Raw genomic sequence first — 16,351 nt, 5'->3', positions numbered from 1 at the left:
AAGCCTGGCACTCCACGAAACATGCTATTAATAAACAAATTGAACTCGACCCCATATACATTCACTACCAAGGAAAACTAGAAGTGAGGCAATCCATCTCAACGGACCCCAGAGTTTAGAAACCAGGTGGGAAAACATACTAATGCTTCATCGGAGGCTGCACTGAGGATATTACCCAGGGGGGAACGAAACATCTGCGAAACAAGAAATCAGCTCGGCGAGACAACCAACCTTAACACCCACAACACGAGCTACAAATCTACTCCAAAACCTTAAATGCAAGGAATGGTTAGGGATAGACAACATTGCTTTGTGCATGGAAAATCATGTCTCCCAAACTTGTTTGAGTTCTTTGAACAGGTGACAAAGATGATTGATAAAGGCAGGGTAGTGGATAATGTCCATTTGAGCTGCAGCAAGGCATTTGATAAGTATCTGCATGGTAGGCTGATTAGCAAGGTTAGATTACATGGTGGTATGGTTGGTAAGTTTGCAGGTGACACCAAAAGTGGAGGTGTAGTGGATAGTGAAGAAGGTTACCCCACAGTACAACTGGACCTGGATTGGATCAGCAGATGGGCGGATTGGATCAGCAGATGGGCCGAGGAGTGGCAGATGGAGTTTAATGTAGATAAATGTGAGGTGCTGCATTTTGGTACGACAAATCAGGGCAGGGCTTACACAATTAATGGTAAGGTTGCTGAACAAAGAGACTCTATAGAGGTTTATAAAATCATAAGAAGCAAGCTCAGGGTGAATAGCCAAGGTCTTTTTCCCAGGGTAAGGGAATCCAAAACTAGAGGTCATAGGTTTAAGGTGAGAAGGGAACAATTTAAAAGGGACCTAATGGGCAGCTGTTTCACTCAGATGGTGGAGCGAGTCTGCGTTGAGGTGCCAGAGGAAGTGGTGGAGGCTGGTACAATAACAACATTTAAAAGTCATCTGTTTGGGTATATGAATAGGAAGGGTTTACAGGGATTTGGGTCAAATGCTGGCGAATAAGACTAGATTAATTTAGGATATCTGGTCAGCATGGATGAATTGGGCTGATGGGTCTGTTTCTGTGCTGTACATCTCTATGACTCTGTGACTCTATGGTGAGTATTGATGTCCAAATGAACGTGGGTGTCCTTGACCATGAGTCACTAAAAGCTACAACGAAGGTGCAGCAAGCAATTGGGAAGACATATGGTATTACTGCATTTATTCTGAGAGGATTTGGGTACAGGAGTAAAAATGTCTTGCTGTAGTTGTACAGAGCCTTGATGAGACCTCATCTGGACTATTGTGTAAAGTTTTGGTCTCCTTAATGTAAAGGATTTACTTATCATAGGAGAACAACAGAGCATCGTTGGATTTATCTCTGGAATCGTGGGGCTGCCTTATGGGGGAAAATTGAGGAAACTGGATTTAGACCATAAGACATAGGAGCAGGAGTTAGTCCATTCAGCCAATTGAGTCAGCTCCGCCATTCAATCATGGCTGATAAGTTTCTCAACCCCAATACCCCGCTTTCTCCCCATAACCCTTGAACACCTTGACAATCAAGATTAAATATATTCAATGACTTGGCCTCCACAGACTTCTGTGGCAGTTAATTCCATAGATTCACCACTCTCTGGCTGAAGAAGTTTCTCCTTACCTCTGTTCTAAAAGGTCAACCCTTTACTCTAAAGCTGTACCCTCAGGTCGTAGTCTCTCCTAAAAATGTCCCAATGTCCACTCTGTCCAGGCCAATCAGTATTATGTAAGTTTCAATTAGATCATCCCTCGTCCTTCTAAACTCCATTGAGTATAGATCTAGAGTCCTCAAACGTTCCTCACATGTTAAGCTTTTCATTTCTGGTCCATTCTCATGAGCCTCCTCTGAACCCAATCCAGCGCCAGTACATCTTTCCTGAGATATGGGGCCTAAAACTGCACGCAATACCCCAAATATGGCCTGACCAGGGCCTTATAAAGCCTCAGTAGTATATCCCTGCTTTTATATTTAAGTCCTCTCAAAATAAATGACAAAGTTGCATTTGCCTTCCCAACTACTGACTCAAGTTTACCTTGAGAGAATCCTGGACTAGAACTCCCAAGTCCCTTCACACTCTGACTTTTCTCCCCATTTGGAAAATAATCCATACCTCTATTCTTACCAAAGTGCATGGCGTCACACTTGCCCCATTGTACTCCATCTGCCTCTTCTTTGCTTACTCTCCTAACCTGTCCAAATCCTTCTGCAAAATCTGATTGAAATGTACAAAGTTCTTTCAGAGCATACAGGGTGTTTGCAGAGGTTGTTTCTCTTGGCCCAGGGATCTAGGTCCAGGAGACAGAGTCTCAGAGTAAGTGGCAAGCTATTTAAGACAAAAATGAGGAAGAACATCTTCACTTAGAGGCTGATCCACCTTTGTAGTATCAGAGGGCATTGAAGATCAATGATTGAGCAGGTTCAAGACAGAAATCAATTGATGTCTAGGTATTAAGGAATGCTGGGTCAGTGCAGGAAAAATGAAATGATCTAGTTGAATAAACTGGAGGGGATGACTGACATCTTCCTGTTCTTACATCCAATGCCCTCAAAATCTGACACAATTATCTTATACTTTTCTGATGCACTTTCCCCTCCCACAAAACCACTATCTAAATAATGAGTTAGATAGCAAGAACTGCAGATGCTGGAGTCAGACACAACACATGTGGAGCTGGAGGAACACAGCAGGCCAGGCAGCATTAGAGGAGCAGGAAAGTTGACGTTTTGAAACGTCACCTTCCTGCTCCCCTGATGCTGCCTGGCCTGCTATGTTCCTCCAGCTCCACATTGTGTTGTATCTAAATAATGAGGTCTTGCTTATGGTAATACTTTTTAAAAAGTAGTTTATTTTGTGTAATCCAGAACAAATTTATCCTGAAAAACAAATGCAGATGAAAGATGAAAGATTTATAAGCAATTCTTTGGGCACCAATAAACTTTGTGAAGCAAATGTGTCAAATACAGTTGATTACACTCTGAAAAATAAGTCAATGTTATCTGACTTCTTTAAGAACTAAGGAGTGGATAGTCTTGGAAAAAAGCCTAGAATTTTCAGCTAGTTGTGATTTTTTTGCGCCTTCTGGCTGTGCCGCACTTTCAGGCATACGCCTTGCTATGTTCGCAGTCCAAGAATTAGGCGCCAGCTCAGGAGGAGCGGGTCATCAAATTAGCCCAGGCTTTGCCCTTCTGCTTTGCTGTAACCGAAATTTTTAATTGCAAAAATACACTTTATTCGTAAAAAAATACGTACAGACACTAAAGCAGCTCTGTATAGTCTTTACAAAACAAAATGGAATTTGACATTTCCTGCAGTAGCAAAACGAAAGGCATTTCCTACTCATGCAGGACACTACATACATTTGAGGTAAAGAGAGGGTGTTTATTGAGCGGATCCTCGTTATACTTCCTGCCAAAGACCTTAGACTGTACATTTACCTCACTGCGCCCTCGAACACTAACCTCCCTGACTGTGAATTGTGTCGACGATATCTTATATACATACATACGACCTTATATGGGACTGAAATGTCACATTCTGAATGGATAAGGTGTTGGTAATATTAAGCCAATGGAAGAAAGATATCTGTGCGTCCACCGTTTCCCGCTGTCTCTGTTCGAATAAAAACGCGAAGAACTGCTGACCGTGTTCCCGGACCAACATCTGTCTCAGGCTTGCTGCAGAGCCTGAGCGAAGCTGGAAGAACATCACCTCATTTTCCGCTTGGGAAATCCCGCGGCTTTCTGGACTCTACATCGAGTTTAACAATATTTGGTTTTGAGGCACCTTCTCGCATGTCCTCACCCCAACCCACTCACCCGGCCTTGCTATCTATCACATGTGCTATTACACACTATCCATCGTTAGCTACTAATAGTCCCCAGTAGCAGCTATTCATTTTCCTAGGCTAATCTCTCTCCTTGGAGCGCTGTCTTCGCCTTTCGCTTATTCTGTACCCACTCAACTACCCCACTCCCACCCAATCTTCAGTTTAAAAAACTTTCCTAGCTAAAACGTACCTATGTCCTCGTAAGATGCATGAAATATGTTTACGACTTAAAACATTAAAATCTTTTCAGTCCAGTTATTATCGATGAGAGTTATTTGCCCCCAACTTGTGAAAGCTCTTTCACGTTGAAAATGCGAGTGGCTCTCAAAAGAGCCTTTTTTCATTGAACTGTCTCTGCTTCTGCACTTTTATCTTCTTTTCATCGCAGTCACCCGCTTCTTCCCCCGGAGTCTGCACGCAGTGGTTGTCGCCCGCCTGGACGGCTTTTTCGTCTTGGTCACTGCTTTTATTCTCTTCCTGGGACTCTTTGCAGTTATTTTTCTGGAGGTTTTCGAGCTCTTGGCTGCCGGCACTTTCCTGACACTTCTGGCGCTACTCTCAGCCCTTCTAGTCTGCCGTTCTCTGTTCTTTTTTAGCACCAGGTGCGGCTGCAAGGAGACCGACGAGCCTTTGTTAGCCACGGTACTATACGACGGATCAAGTTGGCTGGGACCGCCCCTCGATTTGTATCCCGCTGTAGCAGCGGTTTTCTTCAAAGCACCCAGTTTGGCTGCCAGTTCGCATTCCCTGGTGGCGGCTCCCGCCTCCAGGATCCACTTAGCAACCGCAGCCCGTTTGCTGCACTCGTTAGGCGGCGGTTTTCTTGGCGCCAGTTGGGAGAACGACGGAAACGCTTGAGACGCGAAGGGGTGGAGTTAGAACCGGGAAGACCAGGAATCACAGGCTCCACAACAGTCACATCAGTCACCGCCGTAAGCAGCGGGCGGAATGAATGACAGGGCGGCGACGGCCGCGCCCCAGATAAAGGCCACGGGCGGACGGGGTAGAGACAACCTGCCGTCACGCCCCTCCCACTTCCCGCGCTGACCGAATCCCGAGCGAGTTACTTGCCGATCTAATTCTGGATTGTCACTGAATGGGACTGCGTTTAAAACAAACACAGAACCAGTAGAAAATAATCAGAATAGATTCGTAGATAAGAGAACCGTAGGATCAGAGTGAACTGGGATTGGGGAGGAGAGCGTTATCATTCCTCCCTCCACTCCCCGTAAAGAAATTACATTTTCATTTAAATTCCTAAGTTTCATTTATCATTTGCATACAGTGCGCTTTAGGGACTGCTAATTCAAATTATTGTTTTATTTGGCCAGTTGGTGTAATTTTAACAGAATCGATTCAGCGGTCATAAAATAGAATCATAAGAAAGAATTGTAGAATTGAATCACATAAAATGGTGCGTCGTATCCGAATACAGTCATCAACCATAAACTGCATCTTCGATTAGAAGCGTTAAAGGATAAAGTGACATCGAAGGATAGCATGACAAAATCACAGTATTGTTACAGCGGAGAAGGAGACTGCTCGGCCCGCCGTGTCTACACTTTCTCCCTGAGCAGGGCCAGGCTCCTGTTTGCAGGCAGCGCATTCCAGACCCGGATCATTCATTTTGTGGAAAAAAACCCTTCTCACATCACATTTACTTCATTTGCACATTACATATGCCCTTCCGTCTCTCCTTCCTGGGAGCAATCATTTAAAACTCTTCTGCATTCTTCAGATCTTTCCCAACGAGCCCAGAATTGTAAACAATACTCCAGCGGAATCATGGTCATGTACAGGACAGGAGGCCATTCACACCATCGAGCCCTGTCTCTGCAGAGCAATGCAATTGGACCCATTTCCTCCGCTGGATCCTCGTGGCCCTCCCTGCAAGTCTACTTCACTCAAGGGCCCATTCAATTTCCGATTGATATTATTGACCCTCGCTGATTCCAAACCGCCTAGCAAGAAACGATATTCAGGGAAGAAGCCTGATCTAGACTTTCAGGGAATGGGAAAGTCCTGAAACGGAATCAAACTAGAGTCCTGAAGTTACAGAAAACATGTGAAGAAACAGCGTGAATGCTTAGTGTAGAATCACCCAACAATATCATTAAAAAAAACAGACAACGCCTTTAGGTCCGTTGTTTGAGTACTGCTCTGAAGATCTGATTCCTCTCTCTTTCACTGTGCTTCTTCGAAGGAGCTCAAATCTAATTCTCTTTTGAAAGCTACAATAGAATTTGCCTCAGCCGCTCATTCAGACAGTGGAGACAAGATTGTAAACACTCACAGTTCAATGATTCATTATGATTACAGTAAATACTAATTTAAAATTATATTACTTTATTTATCAGGTACAATAATGGACAGCTGGATTTTAACTGGAATTTGCAGTGTCTAAGTAGCTGGTTGTTGCAAAGTTAAACGGTTAACGTAACAATGGGAGTGTTATTTGAAGTATTCGTTTAAGTATTACTTTTCACATGAATTACTACCATGTTGAGGTCTTGCTGGACATTCACACAAATATTAAAAAAAAAGAAATAGCTGTACTCCATAGTTTTCTGAAACCAAAATAAACACAGAAAGGTGCTGGAGAAAACTCAACACGTTGGGTGGCGCCTATGTTAAAAAAGACGAAAAATATCGAGGGAGAAAAACAAACCAAGGGTAGAAGGGGAGGAGGTTAGGGAAGGAAGAACAGGGATTAATAAATCGGACAGACGCAAAGAGTTCGGATAGCGATAAAATAGCAGAAGAGGACAGTAATGGAGGGTGGCAGGAAGAGGAGTTTGAGGGAGGGAAGATGAAAGGAGGCGGGATCTGTCTCCATTGCGTCCGCCCTCGCCTTATAAAAGCGGCGGTTCCGAGCCTGTAGAGGCTTCTCTTGACAGACGTTGAGCTCGCGAGCTGGTGATTTGTAGCGACTTCCCGCCACCGTTTCATTGCTGTTGTTTTCCATTGTTTTAACGTTTAAACATTGCGTGCATTGAAGGAAGCTCGAAGGTACAGACAGAAACCAAAATAACGACGACCGCCACCAGCATCGGTGGAGGGGGGAGGAGGAAGGCATGGCTGACGGCAGCCAGAAGGCGGACGACGCCGGGGAGTCGGGCGGGGGTGGAGGGGACACGCCACCCGGCTCTCAGCCTCGAACGGGCGCCGAGAAAGCGGCGGGCAAGAAAAAAAGGAAGCAGCAAAACCAGCAGCAGCATCAACCGCAGCAGCTGAAACAGACACAGCAGCAGCAGAATCTACTCCAACAACAACAGCCACAGCAGTCTCAGCAGCAGCTCCAGCCTCGCTCCGCGCAGCGCCGCAAGAGGGGTCCTACCATGGCCGAGCAGATCCTCCATGTGGCGGCCGCCACCAAGGAGCGGCGCGGCATCTCACTGGCCGCCCTCAAGAAGGCTCTCTCGGTCAAGGGCTACGATGTGAGCCGCAACAACACGCGGGTCAACCAGACGGTGAAGAACCTGGTCCTCAAAGGCTCCCTGGTGCAGACGGCGGGCATCGGGGCCTCGGGCTCGTTCCGCTTGAACCGGGGCGCAGTCGGTGGAGGAGGAGCAGGAGGCGGCGGCGGAGGATCCAGGAAGGACAAAGACAAAGCCAAGAGGAAACGGGCGGCCAAACGCCGGCACCAACACCCCGTCTCCCGGAGGACGCCACCGGCCCGGCTCCGGAAGAAATACACCCGGCGCAAAGACGCCGCTGCTACCTCCGAAGGAGGAGGAGCAGGGTCCAAGGGTCGGAAGGTAACTGTTCGCCGCCGTCAGCAGCAGTACCGACCCCGTTCCCGCCGCAACGGAGGAAGAGGAGGCCGTCGCAAATCGCGCTTCACCGGCCGCCGGGGCCCGGCCAAGACCGCCCGCCTGAAAACCAGCTCCGGCACCTCCTCCGCCGCTGCCACCCACTATTATTACTACTACTCATCTCCCACCCGTAGGCCCGCCCGGCTCTACGGCAAGTACAAGCCGGCGGTCCGTCATCGCGGCCGGAAGGTGCCCGGGTACGGCAGCTCCCGCGGGAAGCCGCGGGGATCCCGGGGCAAGAGGTTGGCCGTCCGCCAGAGGAGATACTGAGACGCCCCGTTCAACCTATTCTTTCCGGGGGAGAGGATGGAGGGGTCTGACGCCCTCACCTCTGTCTCCTGTACAAACGGCTCTTTTCAGAGCCACCACACCGTGCCTAGTAAGAGCTGGTTCACATCCACGTTTTACGCGTTATTTTTCACCTCGTCTTATCACAGGGAATCAGGACACAGCGAAATTCTGAAGGAGAGTCACTGAATTCGAAACGTTAACTCTTGCTTTTTCCACAGATGCAGCCAGAGGTGCTGAGCTGAGCTGAGCTTCTCTAAAAATTTGTTTTCTTTTGGAAAGCCGAAAGAACTGCGAATGCTGGAAATCACAAACAAAAGCAGAAATCGTTGGATAATCTCAGCAGGTCTGGCAACATCATTTTTGAGGAAGAGTCATTCGACCCGAAACGTTTAATGATTTTTCCACAGATGCTGCCAGATCTGTTGGGTTTATCCAGCAATTTCTGCTTTTCTTTCAGATCTCCAGTAGTTTTATTATGCCAGAGCGCAGTCCCAGCCCTGAAACACGGAACACAGACTCATTTTTCCCGAACACTATACAGCCGTTCTACACGGGAATTATTTATTTGACTCGTCCATTTATCTTTCAGAAAACCACAAGTGGCGCACATGCCATATCATAGAATTGGTTTATTTGGGGATTAATTTAACTTGGCTGACAAGTTTTTTTTTTTACACCTACTAATATATTATTCTGAAATGGAGGTGCCGGTGTTGGACAGGGGTAGTCAAGATCAGAAGTCAAAACGACACCAGTTTATTGTCTAACGGGTTTATTTGAAATCACAAACTTGCACTTCACCTGACGAAAGAGCAGCACTTGTGATTTCAAACAAACCTATCGGCTTGTGACCTGGTGTAGTGTAACTTCTGGTCTTACTATTCTGCGGAAGTGTTAGATCAGACTCAAAACGTCAACTCTGCTTTTCTCTCTCCTCGGATGCCGCCAGATCTTCCGAATTTCTCCAACACGTTTTTCTTTATTTACCATTTTAGTGTATTCCGCGATTACCATAAGGTTACTTGACACATCATTTATTTAAATTGCCGATTTCCCTTAAAATTCAATAATTGTCTGGTCGTCCACTCCGTGATCACAAAGTTAAAATAAAGCAGCTCTGCGGACGCTGGAGATCTGAAACAAATAACAAATTGCTGGAGAAATCAGCTGAAATTGCTGAAGGGTCACTAGACTCGAAACGTTAACTTTGTTTTCACTCCACAGATCAGGAAGTTGTTTTAGGGATTTGCTTAACTCGCTGATTTAATAATCTACTATTTTGTGTTCCACAGTGATCATAAAGTTATTTCACAGGGGATTTATTTTATATGCCAATTTTTGCTTAACAAGATTGTCTAGTATTGTATCAACTGATCATGAAGTTAGTTGGTTTGGGATTTGTTTAAATTGATGGCTTTCTTTAAGAACCTATCTTTATCGTGTTCCACAATGACTGTAAAATTATTTCACAAGAAAGCAGCTCATTACCACCTTCTCAAAAGCAACTAGGGGCGGAAAATAAAATGCTGAACGAAAAAGGGAATGTATTTCTCTTGCAATTTCCCTTGATCCTCATCGAGTTCCATCCACAATCATAACGTTAGTTTACTTTGGATTTCTTTACAAAATGTGTCAATGATATTCAACACTGCAACTAAAGTGGATTTTTTTCCAGCACGCCGGGATGTTCGGTTTCTAAGAATTTATTTCACTTTCTGTCCCTGGTTCTGCAAAAAGTTCTGTCTTGAAGTTTCCGAATCTTGTTTCTCTGCTGAGATTGTGGATTATTCTTTTCACCCCTTTGTTCTGGTATTGCAGCCCCTTCGACATGCTTCTGTTTATGTTCTGCACCAGAAATTCCAGATGAGCTACAAGCCGAATCTGGATATTAGTCGAGCTTCGTGCTCCCTAAAGGTTTGTCCCGGCTCTTTCCTTACTGCAGGAGTTGACTTGTTATTAGGCTTGGACGTTGCATCACGTTAAGGGAGTCAAACCCTTTAATAAAGGTTGCTGATATTACTCAGACAGGTCTGAGTGGGATGAGATTTCTATTTGCAATGCAATGTGCTATGGGACAGGGTGACTGGCCAAGCTTTAATTGATTCACGATCTCGTTTCTTTAAACCGTTAGGACCAGAATGACAACAGCTTAAAAAAAAAGTGTTGTGGAGGGTAGAACTGGGCTGATATTTTAAGCTAGTGCAGTGAAAACTTGCGTTTGCATTGCACTATGTATAAACAGACCCTTCGGTTCAACTCGTCCATGCCGACCAGATATCCTAAATTAATCTAGTCCCATTTTCCAGCATTTGGCCCATATCCCTCTAAACCCTTCCTATATGAAAACAATTTGGTAGAATTAGAGATAATAGGAACTGCCGATGCTGGAGTCTGAGATAACAAAGTGTAGAGCTGGATGAACACAGCAGGTCAGGCAGCATCAGAGGAGCAGGAAAGCTGAAGAAGGGTCCAGACCTAAAACGTCAGCTTTCCTGCTCCTCTGATGCTGCCTGGCCTGCTGTGTTCTACACCATATTGGTAGAATTAGGATTTGGTCCTGCGCCACTGATGAAAATGATGTGAAAAATTAATGCCGTTCTCCACAAACCTGCAACGTATTCCGTTTGAAGTACAGTATTTATTCATCAAATAGTGAAATCAAAAAAACAAATTGAGAATGTTGGAAAATCAAAAATAAAAACGTTGGAGAAACTCAGCTGGCAGCATCTGTGGAGAGAGAATTGAAGTTACCTAGAGTTCTAAAGAAGTCATCCTGAACTGGAAACGTTAACCTTGTTTCTCTCCACGGACGTTGCTATACCCGTGTTTCTCCAGCACTTTGTTTTTATTCCACATCCTCAGTGCTTTGCTTGTATTTTGCTATTTTAAGAATTGTTTTTGTTTCTGATTTCCATCATCCACAAATCTTTTGGTTTTTACTTAGCCAATTTAGTCTCACTTCATTGTTAAAATGCTCCAACTCAGGCAACATCCTGGTGATCCTCCTCTGGACCCTCTCCTCACGTCCTCCTTATAGCGTGGTAACCAGAACTGCGCACAGTGCTCCTAGCTGTGGTCTAATTAACAAGATACACAGCTCTATGAGAACCTCTTGCAGTCGATGCCTTCACAAATAAAGGCAATAATCCCGTATGCCTTCTTAACCACCTGTCCTATTGCTTTGAAGCAGCTATGGAGAAGCACAGCAAGGTCTCCCTGAACGTATTAGGAATCATTATATGTGCACTCTCTCGCCTTGTTAGTCCTCAATTTTGACACAGGCTTTCCTTTAGTTCAGTGCAGGTATAAGGTTTGTATTGGGTGTTATGTTAGTGGACTTATAAATTTACATTCAGATGGACGTGAGAGACCGGTACCTACTTTTGTCTGGGGAGAATTTGTGGCTCTCAAAAGAGCCGTTTGTGTTCAGGGTCGTGAAAAGAAAAAGAAATGGGATTGTTCTCCGCTCACTTCCTAGTCTTCGTCCTTGTCTTCCTCGTGACCCGTCTTCTGCGGGGCTTCTTATCGGGTTGCTGAGTTTCCTCCCTGGCGCAGGCAGAAACACTCCCTTCTGTGGGTGGGATCAGGGACGTGGTCGTCGGCGGCTCCGTCCCTGGAGGCGGTTCGGTCTGCTGCTTGTGGCCGGCGCCGAGCTTGAGGGATCCGGTGGCCGTGGTCTGCACCAGCGAGCCGCTGCTCACTAAGTTCTGGATGGCCAGCTGCACCCGGTTCTTGTTGCGCTCCACGTCGTAGCCGCTGTCCAGCAGCGCCTTGCGGAGGGAGTTGAGCGACAGGGCGCCCCGCTGCTTGCGGGCCGACAGCGCCTGGAGGATCAGCTGCGAGATCCGCACCTCCTGCCGCCGCTGGCGACGGTAAGGCCGCAGCTGCTTCTGTTGTTGCTGCTGCTGAGGTGATGGAGGCTGCAGTTGCTGCTCCGGCTGCTGCCTCCTGGCCGCCGGGCTGCCGGCCAAGGCTCGGGGTACCTTCGGCATGGTCTCTGCATTCAGACAGACTGAGCCGCCGCTGTCCCTTCCCGTTCTATTTAAAGACTTGGGGCAGACGCAATGGAGACTCATTTAAATGTGAGGGAGGGGTGATGGTGGCAGAACGGGAATGGTACTCGTCTCCCCGCCCAGGCACCAGCGGTCGTGGAGACACGAGTTCGAGTCCCACCACGGGACCTGATAGAATTTAAACTCAATTCAATTAGCGTGGCAATGCCGCTGGACTGGAAATCCCGGTTCTACGTTCTAGAAGCACGGATTCAAATCTACCCCGGGGCCTGACCGAGTTGAATCCCGAATCATCGCAAACCTTCAACTGGTTGTCAGCAATATTCGGTACTGCCACTGGACTGGGGGCAATCCAGACACCGCGGCTTCATGCTGTGGGAGACTCGGGTTCTAATCCTACCCCGGGACCTGGTACAATTTAAATTCAATTAAATAAGCATCTGAAATTAGTCGTCAGTGATATTTTGCTCGTGGTAATATCACTAGACTAGGAGCAATCCTGACACCTTGATTCATGGAAACATTGGAAGTAAGAGCAGGAGTAGGCCATTCGCCCCCTCGATCCTGCTGTCCATCATTCAATAGGATTATGGCTGATTCTCTATCTCAAGGTTATAACCCTGTTTTCTCCCACACCCCTTGATGTCTTTAAAATCTCAAAGATTATTTATCTCTTCCTTGAATATGTTAAGTGACCTGGCCTCCACAGGCGTCTATGGTGGAGAATTCTAGAGGCTCACTATTATCTGAAGTACAGTTCTGGGGACATAGGTTCTAGTCCCACCTGGTGGATGGTAAAATTTCAACTCAATCTATTAAAAATCTGAAATTGGTCATTCGTGTTGTTTGGTCATGGTAATGCCATTGGACTAGTACCAATCCAGAAATCCCAGGCTAATGTTAAGAAGACATGGGTTTGAATCACATTGGATAGTAACATTTGAATTTGTTTTTAAAAAATGTGGATTTAAAATGTTAGTCTAATGGTAACTATCTAACTATTGTTAATTGTTGTATTTAAATTTAAAAATCATCTGGTCCACTAGTATCCTTCAGGGAAGGAGATCTACCTTTCATATTCAGTCTGGTTTATGCAATTCTTGACCCACAACAATGGGGTTGACTTTTCAATGTCCTTTCACAGGGCTGAAAAGGTCATTCAGTCATTATGAAGGAATAAAGGGGAGAAAGAAAGTTAACCTTGCTGATCAAGCCATACAGCTCAAGGGCAAATTAGGGATGAGCTATAAATGTTGGCCTCGCCAGTGATGCCTAAATTCATGAATAAATAAAGGATTTAAAAAATAAAAATTAACGTGAGGGAGACTCTGATTGAAGATTGTAATTAAAACAGCTAGTGTTTTGGAAATTCTGGACTAATACTCTCGGGCATGGCTTGAAATCCTAACTCAGCGCTAGTATATGCTAAATTCCATTAATAAAACTTGGAACTGAAAGGAAGAAAAGGTGACCATGGCTTAATATAGATTGTGCAAAAACTCAGCAGGTACGCTAACATGAACATTTGCTGTCCTTACCTGACCTTAATGGAACTCCAGACCCACAGCAATGTGCTTGACTCTAAACTTCCCTTTGAATTGCCTGATCAATTCACTCAGCTACCACGTAAAAATAAAGGAGAAGGGGAAAATGGCAGCTGCCCTTTGAAAAATGTCAAAAGAGCACCCAGTTCAACTGGGAGAAAAACGGTGATATAGTGATAATGTTACTGGATTATTAATCCAGACGTTAATGCTCTGGGGAACACACACTCAAAGTTCGACTGTGTAATGGAAGCCACTAAACTATTGTGCATAGATGTAAAAACTTGGTTCACTTCATGGAAGGAAATCTGCCATTGTTAGATTGTATGACCTACGTGTGATTCCAAACCCACAGCAAATGGAGTTGAACTCTTCAATGACCTCAGCGATCGCCCAGAAAGTCACTGTCTTAAAGGGGAAGTTCCGATGGGCAACAAATGTTGGCAAAGCCAGCGATGCCCTCATCCCATGAATAAATAAAAAAGAACAAAAATGTTCTGAGACAGGGTCAGTAAATTCTCTGCTCGAATGTTGCAGATTTCTTTCACTCATTTATTGGAGTTTCGCAACTTTTGGAAAAATTCTTTGCACTGGGATGAGGGTTGAATTTGCACAAACATCCATGATTCTGAAGGAACTGCATAGAGTAGTAAATGGAAAATATTTCTCTTCCACTAGTAATCCTAGCAGAGTTTGATTTTTAGAATGCCGGATCACAGTCTCAGGATAACTAGCAATTAGTTTGGACTGAGTTTAGGAGAAATTTCTTCACTCTAACAGCTGTGAATCTTGTTTGTAAATTGAAAATATCTGGCAGGATGTGGAGAAATCATTTCTATTGTTCATTTCCCAATAATTAGTGATTGTTGACGATGAACTTCTAAGATTTAGGATTCTCATTTTTTTTAAAATCACGAATTGATGCAATTTTAGCACTATGTCTGTAAGGACACATTAGCGACTGAATTCCAAAATCAATTCAGGACTTTAGCTTACATTTCTTTGGGTAAGTAGCATTGAATTTGGATGTTTATCTCTTCACCTTTTTAAAAAAATACGAACTGGATTTCTTCATAAAAATCTCAAAGGGTATTAAAGTACAGAGTTCAAAAACAAGATTAAAATCGCTCAATATTTTTGGTTCAGCTTTGATTCTTGCACATCCAAATGGCAAAAACCAGTCAATTTCCGTCAATCTTATCTACCACAGAACTTAAATGTGGACGAGACATATAAGGCTATTTTCAGTGTTCTCTGTTTTTATATGAGCGGAAACCCATCTCTTCATAACAACACGTGAATCGTTCAAAGTTTGCTGCACAGAAAAATATCATTTTCCCCTGTCTCTTTATAACAAGCCATAGTAGTAATAACTAAAAGTCACCTGGCATAATTTAATTTTGGCAACTTGACATGTATGTTTTTAAATTAAAAAAGGTCAAGTTATAGTTTTCTAAAAAAATAACTAGATGAAGAAGACTCGCAATCGGGGATCTGTTTGAGGATGGTTGGAAGTGTTTTTCTCCTATGATGTGGAAGTTCTGTTCAATAAAGACTTTTTTTTAAAAAAAACGTATATTTTTTTAATCTGTCTAAGTGATTTCTGGAAAACACGGTTCAGAGTGCGGGGGGCAATCTGTGTAATTTGTAATCACAAACATAGGTCACAGTTTTCTGAGGATCTTAAAAGTGCAATCTAAACCTGTTTTACAATAATCGGTTTCGACTTTTGCTGAATTTATTGTGGCTCTGAAAAGAGCCTTTTTTTGTTGTAACTTGAATGGTTTTCTTGGTGCTTTTGAACTTTCGCTTTTCCCCCACGCCCTTCAGCTGCTGCTGATCTGAGTATCCGAAACAGTCTGGTTCGTCTTCTCCGAGGTGGAGACTTCTTCCTGAGACGGAGGTTTACTCGGTTCCTCCGGGGCCTTGGCCGCTTTCTTGGGCTTGGCCGGCCGACGCCTGGCTTTCCGAGGCCCGGCCCTAGCAGCCGCCTTCCTCCCGGCCTTGGGTCTCCTAGCGGTGCGGCGGCCCCTCGGCCCTCGCCTGCCGGCTCCGCCAGGCTTCCGCCCAGTCTTCCTGGGGACCACCCTCCTTTTGGGTCTCTTTGCTGCGGCGGGTTTCCTGGCCCTATGCCGTCTGGAGGCGGCGCCGGAGCCGAAAGACGGGTGGGCGGCGGGGGAGGAGGAGGAGGAGGAGGAGGAAGGCAGCGGAGGCGGCAGCTCGCCACTCCTCCTCGGCTTCTTCTTGCCTTCGGCGCCGCGGAAGGATGCCTCCGCTTCCCGCTGCGCCTTGGCGCTGCCGAGCTTGAAGGAGCCCGAGGCGCCGCTGCCTGACGTCTGCACCAGGGAGCCCTTGGCCACCAGGCTGCGGACCGCCTGCTTCAGCCGCCAGCGGTTGGCCGCCACGTCGTAGCCGCTGCCCGACAGCAGCTTTTTGAGGGCGGCCAGCGACAGACCGCGGCGGGCCTTCTTGGCACCGGCCGCCGCTACCGCCTCCAAGATGCGGTCGGACACGGTCAAGCTGCTCCGGGCGAAGGCGGCGGGGGGCGGTGGCAGGGCTTTGCCCTTCCTGCCCTTTCTCCGGGCCGCCAGCGTGTCGGTCATGACCGGGGCCTGTGGGTGTGCGAGCTCACGGATGTCTCTGTCTCTGTCTCTGTCTCTGTGCCTATCGCGCGTCGCTGGGAAATGAGGAGCTGCCCATAGCCGCCGCCGCTATTTAAAGCCCTTAACCGGACGCTGCAGAGTCAAAGATCAACAACAAAAAATCCTCCTGATCCTGAGGAAGGGTCAATGGAATCAAAATTTAACGGAAACAAAACAAAGAACTGCGGATGCTGGAA

At 45.9% G+C, this 16,351-nt stretch overlaps 2 protein-coding genes across 2 annotated transcripts; both read right to left on the bottom strand.

The window, feature by feature from the left end:
* Positions 1-11,422: 11,422 nt before the first annotated feature.
* On the bottom strand, positions 11,423-11,947 carry LOC109918197 (histone H1.1-like). The gene has a single exon (XM_020518095.1). The coding sequence runs from the start codon at positions 11,945-11,947 to the stop codon at positions 11,423-11,425; it is 525 nt and encodes a 174-aa protein (XP_020373684.1).
* A 3,391-nt stretch (positions 11,948-15,338) lies between these two features.
* LOC109918198 (histone H1.2-like) lies at positions 15,339-16,115 on the bottom strand. Its single transcript, XM_020518096.1, has one exon. The coding sequence runs from the start codon at positions 16,113-16,115 to the stop codon at positions 15,339-15,341; it is 777 nt and encodes a 258-aa protein (XP_020373685.1).
* Between the last annotated feature and the right edge of the window lie 236 nt (positions 16,116-16,351).

This window comes from Rhincodon typus, chromosome 35, assembly GCF_021869965.1.
Source record: "Rhincodon typus isolate 14 chromosome 35, sRhiTyp1.1, whole genome shotgun sequence".
NCBI classification, from domain to species: domain Eukaryota; kingdom Metazoa; phylum Chordata; class Chondrichthyes; order Orectolobiformes; family Rhincodontidae; genus Rhincodon; species Rhincodon typus.
Note: the sequence above shows the minus strand (reverse complement) of the source record. Positions and strands in the feature narration are given on the sequence as shown.

Excerpts from the sequence above, each read along its gene's own strand:
- LOC109918198 (XM_020518096.1), bottom strand. The coding sequence starts at position 16,115 with ATGACCGACACGCTGGCGGCCCGGAGAAAGGGCAGGAAGGGCAAAGCC.
- LOC109918197 (XM_020518095.1), bottom strand. The coding sequence starts at position 11,947 with ATGCCGAAGGTACCCCGAGCCTTGGCCGGCAGCCCGGCGGCCAGGAGG.